Here is a 27,208-nt window from a genome sequence, read left to right as displayed (position 1 = left end):
GACCTGCTGTAAATCTGACATGTGCTGCCTTTTGTTGTCTCAGATTTTGGCACAGATGCACAGATATACCACAGATATATAAAAGTGCATTACAAAAGTCTCCATCTCAACAGGAAGTGTTTCCTTTATTCCTAAGAGCATCCTGACAGGGTTGTTATTCATTTGGATCAAGTGAAATTATGACAGCAGGGTGACATCATGTCCATCTGTCTTCAACCATTTTCTTCAAGTCACATGTTTGACACATTTTCAATTTACTTTTACTTTATTATATTTAAGAGAGAACGTAGACTTTATTACGTTTACTTGACTAGTTGCCTTGCAGTTTGAGAAAGCAAGCACTTCACAAATATATTTTTATTCTGATAATTAATTAATATGATCTTTCAGCTCAACATTACATCTTCTCATTTGGGAGGATTTGCTGCTTTTTTCTGTTTAGTGTGACTGTATGTTCAATAGCCATTTTGTACTAAGCTGTTCTCTCTAGGCTAAATAATTGACATTTAGTGGATCATTGATAATTGACAAAATAGAGCTATTTCCACAATATTCTTCCACCACTACTTGTCATTTCTCTGTTTTGATTTGCATTTTCTGATTCTTGCATCCTTGGCTCCGTGTTAAAGCTTTTGAGGAACTTTTTAAAGCAGCTTAGCTCCCCAAGGTACTTTTGCATTTGCGCCTCTGGTGCAGAGAGTGAGTTCCCACAGAGAGGAGCATCGTCAGTGCGCATGGCACAAGGTAACAACGGCTGCACTCGACTGGGAATGTAAATCCTGTTAACTCTGAAGACTACCTCAACTAAGGACGCACGGGAATCCTCCTTTTCCTCAGCCTAATTGCACAAGCTGAATATCAGGCTGTTTTTCCTCCTCAATGGTGGGATCTTGTCGCCTCTGATTTATAGCGAAGAGTGATCTCACCATATGCGCTGATGGTATGCAATGAGCCACTACAATATCCACAGAAGGGTTACGGCTCCGTACTTCTCCATAATAAGCGAGGACAGAGGACTTTATTTGGGAGCAGGGACGGAGTGTTTTTGCGACCCACAGATGTGTAACTTGCAGAATTTCGCGCGTCATCGGGATTTTTTTTAAAGGAACATTTTGGTGCAGAGGATACTACTACTACTACTGCTTGCTTTTGCACAAAGAAGCGCCTCCGGTTGGATATAAGCAGCACTCCACTTCACACCAACTGCATTGCCATAACCGTAAGAGAAAGTGTATCTATCATGAAAGCATGCGCCGGCAGCCTCTCTCATGAACTATCCGGTGTATCTGTAGACTTGTATCCACAAGTGGGGCGTTTTTCCGCCTTTCAGCTACAGATAATATCACTTCACAACTACAATGAGACAACGTAGTGGGTTAACTAGAGGAAATGTTGCCTGTAGAAGTGATGAGAGCGCAGAGCAGTGACTTCCAAAGGATACCTGCAGAAGAGTGAATGCCGTCTCCGATGTGGAGCTTGTCGCTGTCCGACGCGCGAGTGGTGCTGAAATTTGGATGATGCCTGACCAGCGACTGCAAGGCTGCCGCTCCCTGCACTTCAACGAGGACAACGGGCGCTTCGTGCTGCTTGCCCTCCTCATCGTACTCTACCTGCTCTGCGGCGCTGCGGTCTTCTCGGCCATAGAGAGGCCCTCGGAGCTGCGGGCTCACGGCCGCTGGAACGGGACGCTGCTCAACTTCAGTGAGACCTTCAACATCAGCCTGCAGGACCTCAACTCCTTCCTACGGGAGTACGAGGCTGCCATCGCCGCCGGGATCCGGGCTGATGCTCTGAGGCCAAGATGGGATTTTACAGGGGCTTTTTACTTTGTTGGAACAGTGGTATCGACTATAGGTGGGTGATCTCTGCAGCATGAATTCCCTGACCTTTGTATCCATTTGGTAACAGACATGTTGTCCTCTAAATACATGTTGAAAAACATATATGAGTCCATATAAAACCATATGTGGCCAAACCACATGAAGCATTAACAAATTCTAAGTTTGCATAATAATATCCAGCTCACACCATGAAGACAGTTGAAAGCTGAATCTTTTTTAGAATAGGCTATTAATGCCTAAATTCTGATCCAATTTGAGGCTTATTGTGCTGATAAATGCATAAAATAGATATTTGTTAAATAATCATATGATTACAACCAGTCTAGATGTCAAAAGGACTGGAGCTGCCTCTTTTTGTGCGTCTTTCTTTCCACTGGCTCACACACAGAATCCCAGATTAAAATGTTTTTATTTTTTAAATTTTTCCAGTCATGTCTTACATTTTGGCTCTGAGGGACTTTTGGCAATGGGAGCGACATCTGAGTCGCCTGCCATTTGGAACGGCACACTCATCCCTGGCTATAGGACAGCACCCATGGGTGCAGTCTTTTTTGCCACCTTTGGTTCAAACCAACAGGAATGTCAATGAGAAGCCCCTTCTGACCTCACCCCCCTCCCCCATTTAACATTTACTTGTGCGATAGGTCAGAAAAGAGCAAGTGTCCCTCCCAGGGCACCCCTGGGGGGGCCAGTGGTGTGGTGAACTGCATGTCTGATGGCCACAACACCTACTCTACCCTCCACCCCTACCACCACCACCATCACACTCCCCCAGACAGATAGAGAGGAGCCACAGCTAACAGTGAGTGAGTGAGTGAACAAGAAAATGAACACTCCAGGTAATAATTTGAGCTGACAGCAACTGTCTGTCTCTGCCCTTGCCCTCAACGCACACACACACAAACAGTATATAAAATGTGATGCCTTTTAATTAAATGCTGTGGGGAGGCGAGTGATAGGGAAAACTGATGGCTGTGTACAGATGTATGGGGAGAATTACATCCACATGAGCGGATAACCTGTCACAACTTTATTTACTGTAGATCTGTCAGGAGAACTTTATTGGCCCTTCCAGCTTCTGCTCTTAGATACACAAATGCACAAACACAGAGCTCTCGGAGAGCCCGTGCACTCAACTCACCGACTCACAGGAGAGAAGTGCAGCAGCTGTGTTTGTATACATGTCTACGGCAGGTTAAAATCCTTTGTACTCCAGTTATCATGAGAAAAAAAAAAGGGTGAACAGAAGTTGATGCGGAGATTCACTTCACAGTATTTGTCTTTTTCATATGCTTGCATGGATTTCTGTCTGGAGTCTGCTCTAGCTTTGATCCTCCACCCCTCCACCCCAAACCCTCTGGCTTGTGTGCTACTTTTTTCTGCATGCTTGTGAGCCGGTGATATAAAAGGGATTTTGGGGCGTTCCCACACAACTCTATCAGAGCGGCATCCCCCTGTGCACTCGAGAAGCTCCTCCCAAACACTCTGACTCTGCTTTGGCAGAGGTTTCAAATCAGCAGTGACTCTTTGCTCCCCTTGATGTGCCTCCACAGTATCGCTTTGAAGAATGAAAGTGGAGACGTGACCACTTGAAGCAGTTGTTTATGCAGGGTTGGAGCCAGGTTCGCCATCAATTAGTGTTGAACATGATGTGTTGTCTCACAATTTCAGAAAACGCCGCAGGAAATGTACCTCAGCCAAAATACATCTAAAATATGTCCGAAACAACTGCAACAAAATGAGCTCTTTGACAATCTTCCTCAGAAGAGGAAGTTATAGATGTGAACAAATGTTTATCAACACCAACTCACCACACTGTTTAACTGTGTAAAACACAAACGTTCTCAGGTGTAGAGCAGTTTTATCTGAGGTTTCTCAGTTGTCAACAAAACAAGAGGTACTGTTTCCGAGGGATGTCACCTTTAATCTATCCAGTGGTTGGGCCAGTCAGTCCACCTCTTTGGTCTATAAATAGATCTTTGACTATACTATTGGATGTATTTCCATGATCTATGGATGCAGAAAATGCCCATGGTAATTTTTCACCTAGCACTACCAGCAGTTTTCCAGTAAAATATTTAAGTTATAAAAGAACAGGCACAAATTCTTGTAGCTACAGGCTTTGATGGTGCAAAAAGGAAGAATCCTAGACTTTGATGATCCTTTGATTTTTCCAGCTTGACATTTGTGGTTTTTGAGTGTTTTGTTTTAAGTTTCCAACTGATAATAATAAAAAACTGCAAAGCAAATGAGATTCCTTTCAGCCTGCTAAAAATTGTGACTCGTGTTAATTTCCCACGCATTTTCATTGTTGCCAACCAATGTAAAAGAAGCAACTCTAACTTCAACGAAAATGTCAATTACTACCTTTTGTATTATAAATTTCAGAAAAGCTGGTTTTCTTTGTGTAACACCATCCCAATGCAGAGTCTATGTCACGAGTGGGAATGCGCAAAGAAGCAAAGTTGAAACTTTTTTGAGCTCAGGAGCAGTTTTTAACACAATCGTGTGGGTGTCTTTGACTTAGGTATTCAGTCCCTATAATACATGGTTTAAACATCATGTTGGAACTGTCTTTGTGAGCAAGTGGACATTTACATTAAACTCTGCACAGTTCTGTCTAATGTATAACATAGCATAGCAGGCCAATAGACTCGTTTCTTTTTTTCATTCATCTTATTGTGCTGCACTGGACTGAAGACTTGTTTTAGCATTCACCTCTTGTGTTGTGTTGCCCTACATTTTTAGACACAGCGTTGCTGTCTGCATTCTCATTAAGGAGGGCACAAGAGTGTCCAGTAAACAGAGTTGACATCAATACAAAAGCTATTTTTAACCTTTAAGGCTGATTGATAGCTGACGACTGCCAATTAGGACAGCTCTCTGTGGTCAATTGTTGGCCTGTACGTGCCATTGGAAATTGCTGCAATGACATTTTGGAGAAATAATTTGTGCGTTTAGAAGTGCTGACAAGGGGAATACTTGTCTGAAAACTAGTTCAGTGATATCTTTTCACTTGTTGACACTGAGTGGATAAAGCCAGTTTTAGGGCAGTTCGTTGTTGAGCCCTTTTCATCATATTGTTTAGCTGCAAGTTGGGATTGTGTTTTGGGCTATTTATTCCTGGGGATGGACTTTGTCATGCCTCTTCTTGCCCCCGGCAGCATCTGCAGCTTCTTACTCCATCACACTCACATCCACCCACTCAGAGAAGCCACAAAAGCAGACAAGTAAAACAGGACAGTTTAACAAACAACACACAACAGACCCACATGCCGTTTTTTTGTTTTTTTTTGCTTTAAACATAGCCTGATTTAACCTATGTTTAAAACTTGCAAAATGAGGAAAAATGTCAGAGGGAGGCAGGGTTGGGAGAAGATTAAATCCTGCTAGACCCTGGCTGTGTTGCAGCGAGATGACAGAGCTCTTCCCTCAGGATACATTGAGATATTCATCATCTCTTCCATCGCAAACCACTGGGTTGAAATATGATCCTTAGCTTTTTGTAATGTACACTTTGTTTTGACACCATAAGGGAAGTGTGAAAGCAACTCTGTGGTATTTTCTGTGTTGCAGTTTGAGGTGTTGCATCGGAAACACTTCTCATAATTCAACTTAAAGCTGCACTTATCAATATTTCTATACTAAGTATGAATCAAATGACTGTGTGTAATGTGAAATGAGTCACTTGTATCAAACCCTGAGAAAAATGGGATCTAAATCTACAGTCTCCAATCATCTCTGCATATGTTTTAGCATCTTTCAGCTCATTGTTTTGGTTTTACGGTACATAGCTTTACTCTGTCGGCTAAGTCCCACTGCTTTCATCTACACTGTTTCCTGACAGCTGTTTTCAAAAGGCAAAGTTCGCGACCAGCTCGTGAACATAGTAGAGCATGTAGCAGACATTTTCCTTCAGCGTTGGTAGAGACAAAACAGTGCTAAAAAGGAGGGTGGGCTCAATGTCACAATTGGCTAAAAACACGTCTCAATAAATGCTAACATTGCTCAATGTCTCGTGAATTTGTAAATTAGCTGCTGGTTAAAAGGTCAGCTTTGTCATCTTCATTTAGTGATAGCATGTGACTGTGACATTTACAAATTTGGGGCATTTATTTATTTGGGGCCTTACTTAATTTAACTGTCCTCTTACACATAAAAGTAATCCTTGTTAATATAAACCTTACAGTAAAGTAATATTTGTCACACAGCTCTTAGCTTTAGGTTATAAAGATGTTATTGTGTAACAAAAGGACTCAATCAATCTATCAACGTGCAGAAATGTAACATCCCTTCAAATTTTGCCAGTACTGGCTTGTAGTGTCTAAGATAGCACTGTAGAGTTTAAAATATGGTCTGTTATCCTACAGTAGTGCTTCTGCCAGGACAGTCAGGTAAGATATTAAAAGCCGAGACAGACTGCCATAATCCATCAAAGCCCTGGCCAACTTTGCAGAAATGGACTTTGGAGTCGGTTCAGAGGTGTTTGTGAGATCATGTTCAAGTCCCAAAATGTGTCCCATGTGAGACAAATAACTCTTTGAAGCGAAGATGCATCGTCCTACCAACTCTGTAGTATCTGCGAAATCACAGAAGATCGCGTCAGTTAAGTAGAGACTTCAGATTCCTGTTAACGATCTGATGCCTCTACTGCAGGAGGCCAGAGAGGACGCGTGTCATTGTTTCTCAGGGGTTTTTTTTATATTCATTGTTTAAAAAATAATTATATTGTAATCTCAACGTAAGAGGCAATGATTTGATCATAAAGTAACGAAGGACATTCTAACATTGTATTTAGTTGAAATATGTGGTGATGAAGAAAATGTAAACTCTGAACTCAAGGAAACGTAATGATTTATGTAAAGAAAAGATTCAGAAAAATCATCACCCATGCCCTCTTTCACGTTCCTGCAGTTTTAGTAAATAATTAGACCGAATGGCTTTTTAGTCTCCTCATGTTCTTGTGCCAATTTAGAAAGCGCTGATTTGGCTGCTGAGTCTCGCTGAGTCTTGTGATATTTGTGCGACTATAACATGCCTGTGTGACCAGGGCCCATGTATCAGGAAGGGAATTGCAAGCCACATTTGCTCTCTGTACCGCAGGGTGTTTTGTAATTCACGCGTTTCTGAGGTTACGCGACCATATCACCTCAACCTGGTGGAGCGTGCAGTTGGCATTTCAGCAGTTTGAAATGTCACGTGATAGAGTGCGGGGATTCTTGATGGCAGGCCGTGTTTTTGCTTTGATGTCATGCTCTTATTTAGATTAACTGCTCCTTGCTGCCTCGCTGAGACGAAACCATCTGTGTTGTTGTTACTGTTGGTGGATGTTGTGAATGTGCTTTCGGGAGGCGGGTGAGAAAGGAACCAAAATCATCACTGCACAGTGATGTTTCAGACTTGTCCTTGCTGTCTGTCTCACACTTCAGTGCTGTCGCCAGTCTGTCCCAGATATTGTTGATTCATGTCTAACATTTATTTCAAACCTAACTACTTTGGACTTCTTCTAACTTTTGACATTAGGCTACACACGATAGATTCATTCACTTAATCATTTTGATATTAAATCGTCTTTGTTCCAAAATAGAAGCTGCTCCTAATGTACAAAAGGTACATTACGTATCACATGAAGATTACCTACCAGAGTCATTTGAAGCTTGTCAGTAGGAGTCTCCTCTCCTCCTTGCTTCTGCTGGTGTTATTGTTCCCTCTCTTCTCTTTAGATCTCTGGGGGCTGCTCTGTGAAATCACAGACTCAGAGGAAATGTCACTGTTAAAAATGGAAAACAGAGGGCCTTCAGTCACATGAAAGGCACTGGGGGTCATTGTAGGTTGTGTGCAGTCCAGACACTCAGCACAAAAATTTAGCTGACTAGTGCCACTACTGAATAGGTCAACAGGATTATGTCTAAATTATTAGCTCAGCAATATACTGAATTTCTCCCTTAAAACTGCTCTATTCAGTACTTTATAAATAAATGATTATGTCATGGTGACAAACTCTCAGAGAAGTATTAGAGTTTGTTTGGTTTCTTGTATCGGCTGTAGCTTCTCATCTCAAGCAGAAATCAGGAGCAGGCAGAGGTCTTTCTAACTTTTAATTTTCAATATTAGATTTGGTCCTTTTTCACAGAGGACATTTTGACTTGTTATAGTTGAAACAGTGCAGGTGTGTTAATAATAAAATTGCCAATGGCTCTGTACTATTAAGTCCTTGTAAGCCTCAACAGTGTGGCAGTGAGCCAACATACACAATAACAGAGTAAGACACTAAATGGAAGCCAACCATCATACATTTTTATTATTCATACTACATTACTGCTGTTACTGAGGCTGATACCACTGCTGCTGCTGCAATCACTGCTCCTTTTGAGGCTCTACTTTTTCAGCTGACAGTTAAGGCAACAGAAGATATTTGATTGAGCTGAAAATGTTCTTTGTTTTTTAATAATAAATTACAAGATGAAGTGGTAAATGACTACAGAGAATCATTCCACCACATCTACAGAGCAACAACATCACAAAACTTTAGACATCCTGCAGAGAAATCTTCTGATTGTTTTCAGAAGCCGGCTCCAATTGTTTCTGGTTCCAGCAGCTTCGTTAGTAACTTCAGCAGAAGCCTCGCCAGTAGTGTCAAACGTAGCTTCACAGGCAGCTTCGGTAGCTTGATCAGGAGCTTCAACGGGAGCAGGAGTGTGGACTGCACCTACATTAGCTGGAACAGCATCATTTAGGTCAGTTATCATAGATGCAACTGAGGCTTGATTCTCAGAAGCAGCAGCAGCTTCATCAGCTGCACCAGGATGGTGCGACTGGCTCGTAAGCAGTGCAGTCGAGGATGCAGATCATTCATCAGCTGAAACAGCTTCATATAGGTCAGTCGTAACAGGTGTGGTTGGAGCCGCTGTCGAGGCTGGAGTGAAGGCAGCGTCATTGCACTCTGCTCTTACAGACTTTCTTAAATCTTCATCTGTAGAGGCAGAGTCATCAGCTGATCTGGAAGTGCTCTGCAGGACCTCAGAAACAGTGTCTTCTGTTGGTTGGACACTCACACAGGCAGCTGACACCAAGTCACTGGATGAGGAATGACAACAAATCCATGAATGAAAGAAAATATTTCGCTATCAGAACATTCAGAAAACCCACCACTTATTCATCCATCTTGGAAAGTGTTGGCCAAAATGTTGACTGACACATATAATCATTTACTGAGAGCTGATGTCATCGTTGTTGTCCAGTTTGCGCTCAGTCAAAAGTACGTGCATCAGTGCATCACTTGATGTGATTCTTCTCTGAGAAGTTAGATGCAGCATCATCTTCAGGAGGCTGTCAAATGTTTTTCTGTCCTTATATGTGTCCAGCTCTGGTACAGCAACATTTTCAAATACATATTTAGCAAACAACAACATGGTAACTCACAAATGTAGTAGTTACAGTAGTTCAGCATTTATACAAAGAAACAAAGGCCACCTACCTTCACCAGGTCATAAAGACTGTCCAACCTGATACATTTTCCTCTGTGAATTTGAGCGGGAAGCCTGTCATAGCTCTGTATTCTACAGGCATCTAAAAAAACCAGAAAAAATATTTGAGATACTTCTCATTTTTGTAACAACTACAGGAATTTCATTCAGTACAAAACTATCTGCTTTGTGTGATGATGTGCAGGACAGATTTGCAACTTCAAGCCTCACTCATACTCAAGTTTATAGGTGGGTTTCCAAATAAAACTATACAGTTAAAATAAAGTTTATTATGACATACCAAGTAATAGTGACAGCGCTGAGGAAACAGCGGGCTGCTGAGATACAAGGGTGCCAGAACACAACCCAAAGACCACATATGTACAACCTTGGAGATGGGAAGGCCCATAATAACATCAGGAGACCTAAAGGAGGAAGACAGGAGTCAAGATTGGAATGACTTTCTGCACAGTTTTACATATTAATAATTGTTGGTGGCATTTGATAAACCTCAGGCCAGAACACAGTAACTGCAAACCCACCTATATCCAATGGGCTGCATGACAGCAACGCGCTCCACTTTAGCTGCTTGGATCGCTGAGCCAAAATTAATGAGTTTGAATCTGAAGCCCTTTTTTTTTTTTATTCACCGACATGATATTATGTGGTTTGAAATTTGTACAAATGATACCAACACACCTCAGAGACTTCAGGGCAGTAAGCAGCTACATGGACAAAACAAGAAATTAAGACTCCACAGTTGAATTTTTTGTGAGCTTTTTCCATCAATACATGTTTGAACTGTACTGTAAATCAGTAAATAGATTTTGCTATCGCAGTGTGGCCAGAAAATGATTAAATCGGCTTACCTGCTGTGTGATGGGCTTGATTTCTTGACGAGAGAGCGGTTTGCTACCTCTCTCCCTCAGCAGGTCATTGAGATTATTGTCTAACATTTCAAATGCTAGACAAGTTTGCCCTCTGAGTTCAGTCTTCGAAGAACTGAATGATATTAACCGGATCAAGACCACGGATTCTTTTCAGCATGGCCAGCTGAAGAGAAAATACAGACAATACAGCTGAGTAACTATTATTTTAGCCATGAAATGTGGTACTCAAAGTCTGTACTTCTCTGATGGGCCCTTGGGATTCACTTGCCCTCTTCTTGAGGATCTTCCACGATATCTTTGGTATCAGTATCTCTGCACTCAGTGACTTTACTGAAGCAGCAGCTGAACCTGAAGCACCTAAACTTGTACAGACTGATCCTGCTGGGCAGCAGGTCCCAGGGTTGTATCTGAGTCGTCAGGTCCTGAGACACAAACATGGAGAGAAAATGTGTTAAACCAATACATTCAGTCGACACTTCATGCATAAACTTACAAGTAAACTCAAAAATATAGCTTTGTGTGGGCAGCTGTGGCTCAGATGAGAGAACAAGTTGCCCATAATCTGTAAAGTTGGTGGTTCAATACTGGGTTCCCTCTGTCTAACTTTCTGACGAACATTGCCAAATTGTCCTTGGGCAAGACACTTAAACCCCAAGTTTCTCCCAAGAAAATGGAAAAAAAAAAAGTGCTTTTTAGACTGCTAAGGTAAAAAGACGTAATATAAATACAGACAATTTATCACGCCAATGTTCAGACTACTTGAATGTCGACCAGTAAGAAGTTAGTCACAAAGATGAAAAAAAACACAACACTGAACTCAAACTACATCATTGATACTTTCACAGTTTTTAAATATACGTAGTCTCAGGTATTTTCATAGAAGATGAAATATCTCTGTCTTTTCTCCAAGTAGCCTGATTGAGCTGAAGCTCAGCTTGAGGCAACTTTCTCTTTGTGTTTGTATTTTATTTCTGGTTTCAACCTGATCTCACATCTTAACTGGCATTTATACGTACAAATGATTTAGTACTTTGCTGTTTTTTGTTTTTTTTAAATATACATTTTATTTTGCAATAGGTCAATTAGCATAGACTACTCTTTTAAAGGTTACAATTTACTGTACAAAAGCCTGGTGTACAAAAACAAACTTTTGCAGTGTTTAATATGTTAAACATGGTGGTTGTGCTCAGTGGATCCAGACGACTGCAGGTTTCTGTCTGCAACGGTTGTAACCGACATGCTTTAGATCAAGTTTCGCGTTTTCAAAGTACTCGAGGAGCAGTTTCACTGTGTTTTCCGGGTCCTCAGTGCAAACAATTGATATTGAATTCTAAACTAACAAACCATTTCTGACATCACTGTGTTCTGTTAAATCACAGAGAAGAATTCTGGAATCTGAGTAAGTCAGATGTTCTACAGCAGAAATAACAATTCTATCTGAAAACAACGTGAGAAAACCCTCTTGAATTCGAATGAGACCGATACTGTCGACACACATATAGACAGGTGACACTGATGCAGACAGATTTCGGTTTGGGATTACATCAGGTAGCTCACCACTTCCTATGTCATTCACAGTGGGTTAAAAGAGAGGTCACTCCCTTCCCTCCCCTGTCCTACTGTCCACTCCTATGAGTTATATTCATCAGTCTTGAATTTTACAACATTTAAAGTCCTCTTCCACTTAACAATGTTTTTTTTTTCTTTTTTCTTTTAGCTTCACTGTGCAGCAGTCGTATCGGAAGTATTCAGATCTTACTTAAGTCCAAGTACCAATTATCAATTGCAAAGTATTAGCAGCAAAATGTATTAAAGCAAAAAAAGTGGGATCGTCTCTGACGGGTGTAATTTTAACAAGAAATACATGGCTTAATACTGCAAAAATGGTAACTGAGTAGTAAAAGAATGTCTAAATGTTAATAAATAACAAAATATTAACATCAATAGTATGATGATAAAAGTTAAATTGACAATGATGTAACCCAGGAAATGGCTGCTTTTATTCTTTCTATCTGTTTCGTCCACTCTGTTCCTCTCCTTCCTGGGTACTTCCTGGTCTGGTCTGGGTACGTGTGTGTGTGTGTGTGTGTGTGTGTGTGTGTGTGTGTGTGTGTGTGTGTGTGTGTGTGTGTGTGTGTGTGTGTGTGTGTGTGTGTGTGTGTGTGTGTGTGCAAGGCAAACCTGCTGAGAGGCCCAGGCTTCAATAAATCCCTATCAGAGTTAACTGCTGTCTTACAGGATAGCTGTACACACCTCAGTGCTCCGTCGCAGACGATCATGAATCTGCGCTGACTTGCTCAGGTGTCTGGTCGCCTACGTACAGTAACTCACAGGCTCAAATCATTATGGCCAAGTGATACCAAGATCATTTCAGAGGACACAGCAAAGTTGCCCCGCTTCCTCCTCCTCCTCCTCCTCCTCCTCCCACTGATTAGCATTTCACTGATTCTGCTCTTTGCACCAACAAGGCAAAGAGAGGATGAAGTCTTCATACGGTTTGCACTCTGCAGCCCTCTGACCTGCTCCCTGTCAGAGTTAATTTTGACAGATATGTTACATTTTAGCCTGGTGTTAATATTTTGATCATCATCAATTCCTCTGACAACCCAATTTGCACTGGGGCTGAAGTCAATGCTGACTTGCATCTCTGAAAGATAAACGTTGCCCATAAGCAGAAAAGTCTCCAAACTTCTGGCGAAAGTCAGACACACACTTGCAGTGGCAAAGTGTGCTGCTAGAAGCCTGCATAGCGATTCATTTCTTGCACCAGCAGAACATTTATCTACATCTCGGGGTCATATATATAAATAGTTATCAATGTTAATACGATAACAGCAAGTTGGTGAACAGCTTGATTTGGCAGCCATCCATCTGTCTCTGTGTGAAGGAGGAGCTGCCTGTGTGAGAGCAGAAACAGGAGGGAGACATGCTGCAATATTACATCGTTGAAGCGTCTCAATGTAAGTAACACACTGGAATGTCATTAAATATGAAATAGTTCGATCGACTGTCAGATTTCAGATCCATCAAAATGTTCCCAAATGTGATAATTTCTTTTCTTTGATCTTCCGAAAGCAAACAAACACAATAACATTGTCACTCATGAGAGACTGTGCATTGAAGAGGCCGCATGGCGTCTGAGTATGACCTTGAATCAGTAAGATCAATGATCATTATGATTAGATTAAAAGCTGAAAAAAAAAACTGACGGAGCACTATGTCATCTCTGGATCATGAGATCATAGATCACTTATAGTAGTATGAGTCATGCATATTACACTGTACCAGACAATCTGTTTAAATTAGAGGAAACCCTGCTCCTGCTCCTTTTGAATAGAGAATAATTTCAGTAAAACTATGTGAGCTTCTCAGAGAATCTACACTGCCCACTGTGCAGCTCAGCTGGCTGGAGATTAACAGCATTGAGCCTAAAGCACCTTCGAATTGAGATCATTCAAGTGTCTGACCTCTTCTCTAACACAAATCTCTTCAGCTCATTGCCACTTGGACACATTTATTTTGGCATGCTTTTTTTTTTGCGATGAAAGAATTATGATCCTTAAAAAATGACAGGATAACACGCAGCCAAACATATTTTGTGCTCATGCCAGCATTTACAAATGATTCTGCTATACCTCCCGGCTGGGAGCCTCCGGTGGAGTCAGACTCATAGTGGGCACATTCAGTTAATAGACAGTAAAACAATATATAATTGTGAGCAACAGAGCATTGCCTCATTATTCATTGACGACAGTTCTCTGTGGCTTCTCTGTGTATGATCCGAGATCATTATTGCAGCTGTCAGTAATTTAGCCCCTAACAGGAATCGAGTTGTTGCACAGCGTTAAACTTGTGCTCTCACATTAGTAGCAAGGAAAAAACATTAAAAGATTGTCTGCAGAACCTTAAGGCTTCTTTTCCTGCTGGTATCTTATTTTAAGGTTTCATGTAATAGCTAAAAATCTAAAGCAGAGCTATGGAGGACACACAGTAGTGTTAACATGATACTGTATAAGCCCCCTATCTGTGTCATCTAGTAAATGAACATGGAGGCTTAGCACACTGATCTGATGGTTATAGTGTTTCGAAAGTTCCACCTGGACAGGTGTGTTTACTTTGTGGAATAAAACAAGGGGGCTCTATGTAGCTAAGCTTTTATTCAAACATTGACAGTGCATACAGTGCAAGATAATAGGAAACACAAGGACATGGCCTTTACATCCATCAGGCAAAAGCTATTAATCTGATGAGAGAATGACTCCCCACATGAAAGGACAAAATCTGTTACTGTTTGCAGATGAACACGGAAGCTGCATGAACCTTAATTTTATTTTTGCTTACTTAAGCTCCTGCTTTGCTATCTGTGAACTGTCTTTTGATTTCTTTCAAAATCCTACGGAGATGAAAAACATATCGAAAAATGGAGACAAAGAAATAAATGTTGGCACGGATCCAAAGACAATGCAGCATTTTATTTTTTTTTTCTTTGACAATGAATCAATACGGACTATGGTGGACTCATCAGTCCTCCCGGCTCTCTTTGCCAGAGAATTAACTACTGAGATACAAAAACAGGACTAAATTCAGTTGCAGAGGAGCCGAAATAATTATAAAAGCTGCAAAAGAGTGCATTTTAGATTATAAACTGGTTTGTATTATATTGTTAGTTCTTTCTGTGCGTAGGCCGGGTATACAAACCGTTATAATTTATATCTGTATCGACCCGCTTTAATGAATGTTACCCACACGTTTCTTTATGATCACATCAGCGCAATATTTCTTATTACTGCACAGCCTATTGTGACACAAAAGCCTCATTACGAACGCTTTGACATGTAGAACACATACCATTAATGTATTGGCTATATTGTGTTGGGGGCGAGAGACTCGAAGCCACATTATTGTGCTTCATGGCACCATAAAAACATTTGTTACATGTCTTTGCATCAGGTGTTTTTGCTCATGTAATACTTAGACTTTGTTTAATTTGTGCATACAGTGCACAGATACAACAATACAGCCACATCTCACACTACACTTGGCATTATTTGACCTATTGTATCATCTGCTTATTGTAAAACTGGCAGCACAGTGTGACTACTCCTGTCAGTCTGCCAGTACTCATGGCTGCTCCTCAGCAGATGGTGTGGTGGTGTCTCAGGTCTGACCATGTTGCTGCTCCCCCAGCCCTCTGTCCTGTCTTCAGACCCCCGCCATGCCACGTCCGTAATAATTTCCTGCTCGTCACAGAAACACAGTCATCAGAGGCATCGGCATGCGTGGCGTTATCTGCTGCTGCTCCTATCAGGCCAATTTAAGGCAGCGCCCACTGGTGGGACACATTTGGTTGGGCTGGGAGATTGTTTTTAAGCACATTAATAGAGGACATGTGGCCACAGGACGCAGAGATTAGATTTTTGGTTTGCAAAGCAGCCACATAATGAATTTCTGGGTCCAGAATTAGGCTTCAGGGAGTTGTGTGGGATGCCGTTGCCTTTAATGACATATAGTGACCTTCATAAAGTGAATGTAGAGTACATGTCCTTCACTCAAAAATAACACATGACTCTAAAGTGCTCTTAGTTGGCCTTTCTTCTCATGTGGGTTTTCCATTAGGAGCTTTTACCCACTTGAATTGTCTCTCTTATATTTTACCTACATTGTGCCTTCTATCTTCTTAGCTGTTTCCAATTAATTTTCACTTTACTTCACATTCCCTCAATTATCATCTGAACTCATTATTTCTACACCGCTGCATGAGATTGAAATGTAGTCGGCTTTATGGGCTTTTAGCTTTGAGAGTCCATTTTCTAGTTAATTGAATCAATATATTTTTTCAGGATTCTTTATTTTGTAAAAGGTGTCAAGTGAGCTTTGATCAAATATGACACAACATCCAACTGCAATAACTTCACGAGACATACCTGGTATTGAGTAAAATATTTCACCTTCATTTTATTTTAAACTGACAACTAAATAATGTGTCCTATTTTGTTATTTTCATTTCAGCTGTTTACAAATGTTTCCTTTTAAAAATAATTCACTTAAACTGCCAATTTTTCTTATTCACAACAAACAACGTTGCAAAAAAATTCAACAAACAACTATTGTTTGTGTGGCCAAAGCTTGCTCGAGCTTTTTACTTGTTTGTATGTTGATATGGTTGACTTGTTGGCAAACAGTGGCTTATTTGCACATTGAGCAGCTACAGGATAACATTATCATTCATTAGGTGTCAGATTCTGACCACCTGGAAATACAAGTCCAATATTTTTCTTTTAGCTCTGTTTTTGTTCTCTATCAACCACTCAATGAGCCCCAGTCTTTTAAACAGGATACCTCAGTGACGCCTTGAGGGACTCTCTTTAAATTTGGCACAAACGTTCACTTGGACTCAAATAACTAATAAGAGTTTAGAGGTCAAAGATCACTGTGACCTCACATCCCATCAATCCCATTATTATGAACTCAATGTCTCAGAAACGCCTTGACCTAATTTCTTCAAATGTGGCACAAACGTTCACTTGGGACTCAAGGATACACAAGAAGCCACTGTAGCCTCATGCCTGGCCCACTCTTGCGAACATGATGCCATTACTCAGGAACAGAAGGGGAGATTGTGACCATACTTCACATTTGGTCAGATACTGAATTGGTGACACAATCTTGAAACAGTGGTGATTGTATCGGTCTTCTGTCCTGTTGGGTTGAAGATATGTGTGTTAAAGATCCATGTTTTAGAATTTGTAGCTTTTTTGCAGGGCTGGGAAGTGGGGTCGATGGAAGGAGTTGGACAAAATCAAAACATTACAGTTGCCGGCCTCACATTCAGAACAATTCACTGGAAGCCACTAAAAGACTCCTTAGAGCTGAAGTGAACTGCAGAGTTAGATAATAATTATCTGAACGTTTGTCTCGTTAAGCAGACCCTTTCATATTACACACTCATAAATATTTTGATTTAGCAGCTTTAAAGATTTACATTCTCCGTGGGAAGTAAAGGGCTTTAGACTGAGTGCCACAGACCGAACAGGAAAGTTGGAAAGTATTGAGAGGCAGTCAAACATATTGCTAGTTTTGTTCATTTAATGGGATATTGACAGCAAAATATCTCCAGCCATTAACCACGTGTGAAAATTGATTATAATTTGTCACTTAAACTCTTCAGTGAGAATATCTATATGATTATTGGGAAATAATTTACTACCTCATTGTTTCCATAGACAAACTCCTGTTGTAGTATATATAGTATATATTTCATCACATTTTGCCAGAGGATATTTCAGTCCCTGGGCTGAAGAGTGATTGAACGGTGCACTTTATAGGTTATTCAATAGCTGCTGTTAACTCCTTTGTGCTGCCAACTCTGCAGATAATGAAATGTCTGTTTTAGATTTTGGGCAGTTCTCCTGCACTCAGAGTGGCTCTTCAGACTAAAGTTTAATGATTGATTGCTGTTTAGAGGCGAGCGGTCTGCTAACTATAGTAAATGAAACGTAAAGCACCCATGAAGTCCATCAATATATCTATTAGCATCACCCTCAGTAATTTGTGTGATTTGTTAAGGCCCCAACTTTACTACACAACTTAATGAACCACTGCAATTTGCCGATGGACTGTAATGAGAGTGGCTCAATCTAAATTGTGTCACTTTACTGATAGCTGCTGAGAACATCTGATTTAGACTCGTTCGATGGTGATAACGGACAACCTAAATGCTGAGTTCACTACAGTCCAGTGGCAATCTATTTTGGTCTTTCCCCTGATTTCATGTCCCCACAGTCTGATAACCATTAGAGAAACTTCTTCTTCTTCTTCTCTTATAACTGTCAAATGGGAATTAATGGATACTAATGGCACCATTTCCATCATTTTCCTTCTGGTTGAATCGCTGGTGTGTAATTATGCATGTAAGCATCATTAGCCATTACAGCATAACATAATTTTCTATGTTGGGTTGATCATACTTTATTTAATGTTAATGAATAAATAGTCTCCCAAGGCTCTGATTGAATTGGATTTGCACACGTAGGATTTCCTGCTTTATCAAGTTCTGCTGAATTTAATGACTTATCTTGGCTTGGACGCAGTGGAGAGATTAAAGTGTATGCTGGGTTCAGCAGCAGGGCTGCATGTCTTGGGACTTCAGTCGTTACCTTGTATGAATGAAGAAGTCTTTCTGAATAAAGAAACACAATGTTTGCCCCTTTGGTTTTTTATCTCACCTGCCCTTTGCTTTCTATTATTGTTCTGTTTTCCCGAATGCATCTTGACACAGTAGTCTGGGGTACTGGCTCTGAAATGCTACACTGAATCGATGCCTGGATGCCTTTTCCTCTCCCAGGTAATTTACTCTGTAATGAGAGACGGTGCGGAAGACTGTCTCTGGGAGCACTGAGAAGATGTAATCGGTTTTCACGTGTTTCAGCTCGGTTAGCGAGACTTGGGCTGCTAATTAATTAAACACTGAAATAAGATTTTACTGAAGGGCTTAATTTGGGTAATTGCTGCCCCTCACCTTTTTGTCCCAATGTTGCCTGAGTGTCTGTTACTGAACTCTGTCACGATCGCAAAAGCGGATAATTCGATGTCTGTGGTGATGTGTAAACCCTACACAAGTGTGTCTGTGTGTGTATTTGTGGCCATGAGGTGTGTATACCTGTGTGGACATGTGGGGGTTGTATTCCTTCTTGTCTATAAAACAATCTGTATCAATCAGCGTTGATCTAAATGACCTGACATGTCAACAGCAAACACGCATGAGAGTGGTTTTCAGTGCGACAGATAAGGTCAAAAAAGCCATTTTGGCTATCATAAAGGAAGCATTGTCTAGATATTGATGTCATTTATTACCTGACAAGGATGGTTGGTGGAAAAATGGGGGAAAGCGAGGCCCTAATGCTCTGAGAGGACCGAAATGGAGGATAGTCATGATGGAAAAATCAATTAACCTTGGCCTGGAAGTGAACTCGTTGATCTTTCAGCACGATTTTACTTGACAAATATACCATCTGCTGTTCTGTGGATAAGGGGAATGACATTGTGTCTGTGTTTAAGTGTGTGTGCATGTGTGTGCTCACAGTGGCCCTGGGATACAAATATGACTGCTGAATTAATGCTAAAAAATAACCACATATTGTATTAACATAACAATACAATAGTACAGTACATTGTTTTGTACATACAGTATTAGATGTTTAAGAACATACATTGATGTTTTGTACTGATAAAATCACTTATGCTGTAAACCAGTGATTGGAACCAGAAACCACAAATGGGTCCCAAGAGGCATCTGAAGCATTACAACATTATGTGACATGAGCCATGCTCATGGTGTGGCACTAGCTAACCAAACTACTAGATGGGCTGCCACAAAATTTTGTACAGATATCAACCACTATATATACCGTATGTACAATATATGACCATATAAACTGCATTTTCCCTTGTCAGTTTAATTGATAATAGTTGGGGTTTTTTAACTACCTCATCTCTTTGGTGGTGGTGGCGGTTAATGTGCTAAAAGAATTCATTATATTTATTGGACCTGATGGGAAACAATGGTGCACACTTACCCTGACACTCATTAGCCAGTGTTAACATCAGTGCTGCACCAGACACTCCTCCAGATTGAGGAGTGCTACTTCAGCAGGTAGCAGAATCCATAAACATCCTCTCCTCTCCTCTCCTCTCCTCTCCTCTCCTCTCCTCTCCTCTCCTCTCCTCTCCTCTCTACGTCTTCATCAGCCCGAACACTGTCAAACTGACGAAGCAATCGGAAGATAGCAGGAAGCCCAACCACACAGCTGAGAAAACAAGAAAAAAACCAAACATATACAGAGGGCTTACCTAAGTTTATTCCTGACATCCTCCTCCCCTCTAACTATCCCCATGTCTTTGTACTCCCACAACAACAATAAACAGCATATGAAATACTGTATTTAAACATACAATATCAAAATGCAAATCTTTTTTAAAAATATACAAATATACAATGATATCATTTTAACTTTTTTCATTATATTATTACTCACTGATAATAGCATTTAATGTTATAAAATGTGTGTATGCATTGAATAAAACATAACGTGTTAGACCATCATTGGATATTATTTTTCTTTTGATCATATCAAAACAAATCATAACAAACTTCCTTCCAGTTGGCAAACTATTGTTTTGGTAGACATTTGATAAGTGTAGTGCTCGCTTAAAATAAAGTACTTAAAATTTTGTAATTTTCCTTCCTTCTCTCGTACTTCCCAACGTTCAGCTTAATTCACTATGCAAAGCACTGTTTTTAAATTATTCCTTCTTTCACTGCCTATTATAAGACTTTACATGCACTCTTCTTCCAGTAAAAAGCTTACATTCTTGCATCACCATCAACACAAATGACTATCTGGTATTTTCTGCATGTTATTTGTCCGTACTCCACTCAATCCCCTTCTTCACATCATTTTTATTATTTGAGCCTCATTTAAAAACCTAATTTAGATTTGAGGCTTCTATGCTAATACACATCATTTCCCTTGTGTCAAACAAGACATAATTTATTGTGAGGAAGCTGAAAACATCTTTTCGGTGAGAATCTGTTTTTGGCTCAGTTTCAGGACTAACTCTCTCATATCCCTGTACTGTCTCTGCAGGTTTCGGGATGACAACACCTGTGACAATTGCCGGCAAGGTGTTTCTGATCTTTTACGGGCTTCTGGGCTGTGCTGCCACTATCCTTTTCTTTAACCTCTTCCTGGAACGCATCATCACGCTCCTGGCCGTGGTGATGAAGGCTGTGAGGGAGCGGCGAATCAGGAACAGTGGTCTTCTACCGCCGGGCATTCGCCATGACTTCTCAGCCTACTCCCTCCCAGGATGGAAGCCTTCTGTGTACCACGTGATGCTGATTCTCTGCTTGTCAGCCATCACCATCTCCTGCTGTGCGTCAGCCATGTACACCCCCGTGGAGGGCTGGGCTTACTTAGACTCACTTTACTTCTGCTTTGTCACCTTCAGCACAATCGGCTTTGGGGACTTTGTCAGCAGCCAGAGCGCGGTTTACGAACACCAAAGCCTCTACAGGGTGGCCAACTTCTTCTTCATGCTAATGGGCGTGTGCTGCATCTACTCGCTGTTCAATGTCATCTCTATTGTCATCAAGCAGGTGCTCAACTGGATGCTGGAGAAAATGAGCTGCTTGTTTTGCCAACGGTGCAATAAGGCCAACGCCTTCCTGGGCAGACGCAATGCCATCCGCCCGGGCTCCAAGGGTCGCCAGGCTCGGTGTGGCCAGGCGCCCGACTCAGACGGACCTTGCGACAGCGACACAGAGGGACGTAGACTATCAGGGGAGATGATCTCTATGAAAGACCTGGCAGCCTCTAACAAGGTATCGCTGGCCATCATGCAGAAGCAGCTGTCTGACTCTGCCAATGGATATCCCAGGACAGTCTGTGGCAGCTCACGCCACAACGGTTTCTCTGGGGGGGTTGGTGCCCTCGGTATTATGAACAACAGGCTGGCAGAGACGAGTAACTCCAGGTAGAGGACTCAGTGACAACAAAAACTAAGTACGGGAGCGTTCTCATACTGTATAACAAACAGGTTATTTGCCATATAGGAATACAAGGCTTTTGGAAGGGATTGTCAATGTAACTTGTTATGCATGACACATATGACTTTTTTGATACTTTTGGTTGGAATTTCAAGCCTGCGGGGATAATACAGGTAACGATGGTGATGATTTAATGATGATGGCATGAAGAGAGAACCACAGAGTTATCACCAAAAAAAGATCCACAAGTTTATCCGGAAGCATGGGGACCACCCATCACCCATTTCATTCACCTCAAACCCAACCCAGAACAACTCACTCACTAGAAGTCTCTTAAATACCAGTGTTAGTCTGCAGAGGTTATAGTCTGCTGTACCCGCTCCATATATATCATATCAGGCGTATACAACTGTGGTGTTGTGGTGTGAAGCAGCCAAGGGGAGCACAAAGTGCAGTCTTTACTTTTTGGGGGTTTGCCAGTTTATCTATATGTACATACTGAATGCTGATATAAACAAGTGTAATCGTTGAATGATATAGCACATACTGATCTATGCATTTTACTCCTCATGCATTTTTGCATTGATTGTGCAAAACAATTTTTTTCCCCCCTGCTCTGTCCTCAGGTGTTTGATTTCATTTCTGGGGGAGGTAGAGTTTCCAAGCACGGCGTTGATGTAGTTGATTTCAACAGGGTTGTAGGGAAGGGCGGTTTGAGAGCGCCACACTAACAGGCTACAAAGAGAAATTTCCTATTGCTCAAAATGGAGAAAAGAGCAGGGTTGAAGAATAAATTTCAAGAGAGAGGGGGAGGAAGCCGACCTTCCTATCAGCTAAGAACATGCTTCGGCGGCCAAAGACTTTGACTTGAAGGGTAAAAGAAGGCACCTTCCAACTCTTTCTTTCAAGCTGACAGCTGTCTGCAAGGAAAATAAACGATAAAGGTTTGCAGTGTTTTTAATTACTCTTTGAATGCAGGACGTAGACATGTATTAGTGAAACAGAATATATGAGAAACAATTTTGTTTGTTGGAAGTGAAATGTAACGGAGTGGGGGGCAGTGGACAGGGAGATGAATTATAGATGGTTTTATCCCGCATGCACATTATGTTAAATGATGCAGATTAAAAGTAGCCGGGTCAATTTCAGATGCTGGAGTGGAAAACAAAGCCCTGAAGGATTTTCTCACTTGCACTGATTTATTATTGTGAGGATTTTCTTTAGTCATCGAAGGAGTCTTCTTTCCATTTGTAGGTTTCTTTCTGTAAGAAAAAAAAAGGCTTACAAAGACTGATTTTCCACTTGATTTCACTTTGATTTGACTGTGCAGCCAAGGTTTAATGGATGGACGGTGTTTGTGTAGGACACGGTGCTGCCCTGTCAGGTTTAACGATCAATGTCCTTGTTGCCGGCAACTATCTCTTCCGATGAAGCGGTGATTTAAAGCCATGTGAGGGTGTTTGATGTTTGTAAACAGCGAGACAGATGAGGAGACACTGATAGTTAAACCGTCCAGGAGGCGGAGATGAAGGAGGGGTACAAGCAAAAGGAGCTGTTGACAGCAGCGGAGGTAGAGGAGGTGCTGTTAATAGACTCCCTTCACAACCAAATTCATGCCAGGAGCGAGTGGCCTCTCTCAGCCAAGGACCCAACTTTCCCTGGCGTCCATCTTCAAAATTGAATGTCCCTCCCAGCCTGCTCTCCTCTTTATCATGTCATCTCTGCATTCACTTCACACACACTGCACCAAAACCCTCCTGCTTCCTTTTTCTTGCAAATCTCGGCTCTCTCCCCACGCTCATCACTTTTACACTGTGAATATGAGACATGCCATAAATGTATACTGTATATATAGCATTGGAATGTCTTGAGAAAAAAAAAAAAAAAGGAAAAAGCTTTTTCAATAAGGCGTGAATTGGATCTGGATCTATCCTTTGTTGATTTTCATCATTTCAGTGCATAGATCTGAATAATTTCCTTTTCTCCCCAGTCTCACCGAGCGGAATAGAGAAAATGACTCAGGTAGTTAAATCTTCAGGCTTGTCTTAGTTTTTCCTGCATGCCATTATGGTAAAGCCATACAAGATAGCTGTATATAAAACAGAGTACTGTCTATTTTTCTACATATAGCTTTCAAATATCTACTTGTGGATGATTGAAAAAGTCTCACTGTCACATGTCTCTTATACAGTGAGTCAGTCAGTAGATACACAAGATGCAGTATTCAGAACATAACTACCCCATAAATACTAGAAAAACAACAGAAACAACGCTTTCCAAGATGTTAAAGAGCAGTTTAACATTTTATGAAATACACATACTTCCATCCAATCGTACTAGTCTGCTCATCTAACTTTCAACATGAAAGCAATTACACGTATTTCCCAAAATGTCAATTAATTATTTGAACAATTCCCAAAAGAGTGGCTCATTAGTAGTGAAGTGAGCATATGTTGGTGATGTGAAGCTTGCAGCAACATGGGGGGGAGGGTTCATGCTTTGCACACAGATCACAGATGATGCAGCCCGGTATCACACCAGAGCATGTAATATACCTGTCAGTCCACCAGAGGATAGCGTGTCAGTGTCTCGTTTTGCATCACCAAGGCATAAAAAGTAAGTTGCCTTAGGTTTAGGCAACAAAGAACCATATGGTTAGATTCAGGAAAAGACCATGAGTTAGGTTAGAATAAGTAATTGTATGTAACATCATATGTCACGTAAATTCTTTAATGTACATTATGTAACTTTAAATACATAACGTTATGCAAGTAACTTACAATACTGAATCAAAATCCACTATGACTTTTGTTTTTTCAGGGACCCGAACACTAGCCTGGCTCCACCAGACTGTTGCTCACAGCCTCAGTTTTCTTCGCTGTGATTACAGTCTTGTTTGTATTCATGTTTGCATGGAAGGGCGGCCCAATCATGGACCAGTGGAGGTAGCTTAGTGCGATGAGCTTTGGCACGGTGGCCAATGCCGATTGGTTAAAGCCTGCACCAATGGTTTCGAAATGAACCTGGTCTTCACTCAGGGGGATGCAATGATTGGAAATGATTCGAGCATGGCCAGACCCATATATTCGCACAGAAGATTTGGGTCTGATAATACCAGGCTACTCAAACAGCGGTTTTCTAAGTGGAAGCCATACGTTTGTTTGATCCAACCACCCATGATCTCCTGCCGACGTACATTTTTTCACACTTTGTACTTTGTCGCATGACCTCTTTCTTTGACCCTGATCCTACATACGTATACTTTTCATGCCTATGCGAGACAAAACGTGGCACTGACGAGGTATCCTTTTGTGGACTGACAGGTGTATTACACTCTTTAGCACCGTACCGGGCTGACTGAAAGCAGTGACATTGAAAACCGCGAAAAAGTGCCAAACCCTGGTCATAGACATGCTGTGGCAAATGACATACTGTAGTTTGGATTCAGTGGTGTTGCCCTACTGTATTATGTCTCAAAAAGGGGAAAGTTTTGCTGGCATTTTTCTAGAATAATAATTCCTAAATGATGTTATACATGAACTTTCATTTTCCCTCTGAGGTTCAAGGCTATAGTGGCGGAAGTTTCAGGATCTTTCCTGTTGCTATCAACTGCACTGTATCCTTAACCTCAGCAGTCAAGTCAACAAGGATCATTTGTGTTAGTTTGCATTTTTGAAGTATAAAAAGGACTGAAAATTTGAATTAAAGGACTGTGATGTTATCTTAAATGCTTCCCTAAACATAAGCCCCTAATAAGTTATTTGACTCAATATAATATCCATTACGATGTAAACACATCAAGCTTTTAAGACACTAAATATAGTATTTAGAGTAATGTTTGCTCACCTAAAATGCATGCTTGGCTTTAAATCAATTGCCCTACTTTAGTCCTTGCATATTACAAAAAGGTTCCTTATTGAAAATGACTATAGTGTGTAGAGCTTGTGTATTGTACCATACAATCCTTTTGCATTTTGCAAAATTGATCTCCATTGATTGCAATGGTTTTAACTGCCCCACTGTCCTCTGTATCTTCTGTAAGAGGAGACAGGTGGTCTTAGGATTTACTCTATCTTTGTATTTGTTAACAGCAGAAATGCCTCTCAAATGTGATATCAACTGCTTTTCTTTTTAGTGTAATTGACTAATTCATGTTCACGTCAAACACAAAATTAGACTGAAGTGATGCAAAATTGTAGTCCGCACTCTTTGTAAATAATAAGGGTGAACATAGAAGACTTGGATCACAGCACTGCATGAATCATAGTAAAGTTGATAGTGTTAATTTAAACTTGAATTGTTAAAAGCACCACTGACAGTGTTTATTTCCAGTCACCACATATTTTACTGTATTCACACTGAAATACCTGCTCTGTATTCAACAGCTGTTAGACTGTCAAATGGCTCCATTAAGCTGTCTTGCATCCATGGCCATTACAAGTCCAATAATAAAACAATTTGCTCTACATGAGAAGAGACTGCAGATGTTGTAAAGTGTTAATCTTGAAAGCTGTTGATGGTGCTGGTGGCATTATCATTTATTCAGCAGATATCTCTGTAATCACAGTACAGTATAATGCATTACACTTTGCTCTCTCCACACTTTCTGCTGAGGAAGAGTGGATGAACTCTTTTTTATTTTAAGACTGTTAAAGCTGCTTGTTTCAGGAGCAAAATGTATTTACATTCATTTGGCTGGAGCACATTGGAACCGGCAGCAGGCAGGTAAACAACTGAGTGGCTCGGCAGCAGCAGAATGAGGTATTATTTGCTCTGTTTGACTGCTTGTGATCTTTAGCGAGAGTAACATTGTTGGCTTTGATCGGGAGCTTGATTTTCAAATACACAAGACATTTGTCTGTTTTTTCTTATTAGATTTTTTTTTTTAAAGACTGATAATAGGAAGCCACAACCTACATTCAGATCTCCATTTAGAAGATGCATCATTCGTCTGTGAGCCACAGTTATGTTGACCTTTGACTCTATTGACATCCACATTTCATACACCCTGGTATGTGTCTCATGTTGCTTGCATCGTGGTGTAACATCCAGTTAATGTATGCAAATTAATTGTTTGCAAGTTGCACATTTATACCAATGATTGTACTTTTATATTTATGTAATTAAAAGTAAAACCTGTATGAAATGAAAGGGGGTTCCATTAAACACCAATATTTAATGACATTTCTCTGATCTTTTTTAATTGTCAATCTCTTACAATGACTAAAACTGATGATGATGATGGACAATATACCATTTTATCCATTATGTCTTAATTATATACATTGGATGGCAGACTTTCAGACAGCCTGAAGTGATTCATTTTTACACACTTCTATTTGAGCCCCGAGTCAGATATTTCAGAGCTTTCAGAAAAGGCTTAGTTTCCCCATCATAAATTAAACTGATTTAGATCACAACTTTATCAGAGCATTACATTTACAAATGACTTGTAATGTTCTG

The 27,208-nt window shown here is 40.7% G+C and overlaps 1 protein-coding gene across 1 annotated transcript; it reads left to right on the top strand.

Annotated features, from left to right (window-relative positions):
- Positions 1-746: 746 nt before the first annotated feature.
- kcnk12 (potassium channel, subfamily K, member 12) lies at positions 747-26,929 on the top strand. The gene is made up of 2 exons (XM_069144940.1): positions 747-1,854; positions 20,844-26,929. Exons 1-2 carry the CDS (start codon positions 1,515-1,517, stop codon positions 21,734-21,736), a joined length of 1,233 nt encoding a protein of 410 aa, XP_069001041.1. The 5' UTR covers positions 747-1,514; the 3' UTR covers positions 21,737-26,929.
- Positions 26,930-27,208: the final 279 nt, after the last annotated feature.

Source organism: Embiotoca jacksoni, unplaced genomic scaffold (assembly GCF_022577435.1).
Source record: "Embiotoca jacksoni isolate LCO1_2020_lvr unplaced genomic scaffold, fEmbJac1.0.p SCAF_12, whole genome shotgun sequence".
NCBI classification, from domain to species: domain Eukaryota; kingdom Metazoa; phylum Chordata; class Actinopteri; family Embiotocidae; genus Embiotoca; species Embiotoca jacksoni.
This window is presented reverse-complemented; position numbering and strand designations above follow the sequence as displayed.

Bases quoted from the DNA above. Each gene is read 5' to 3' on its own strand.
- kcnk12 (XM_069144940.1), top strand. From the start codon at position 1,515: ATGATGCCTGACCAGCGACTGCAAGGCTGCCGCTCCCTGCACTTCAAC. The intron at 1,855-20,843 runs GTGGGTGATCTC...CTGTCTCTGCAG, and splicing joins AACAGTGGTATCGACTATAG to GTTTCGGGATGACAACACCT.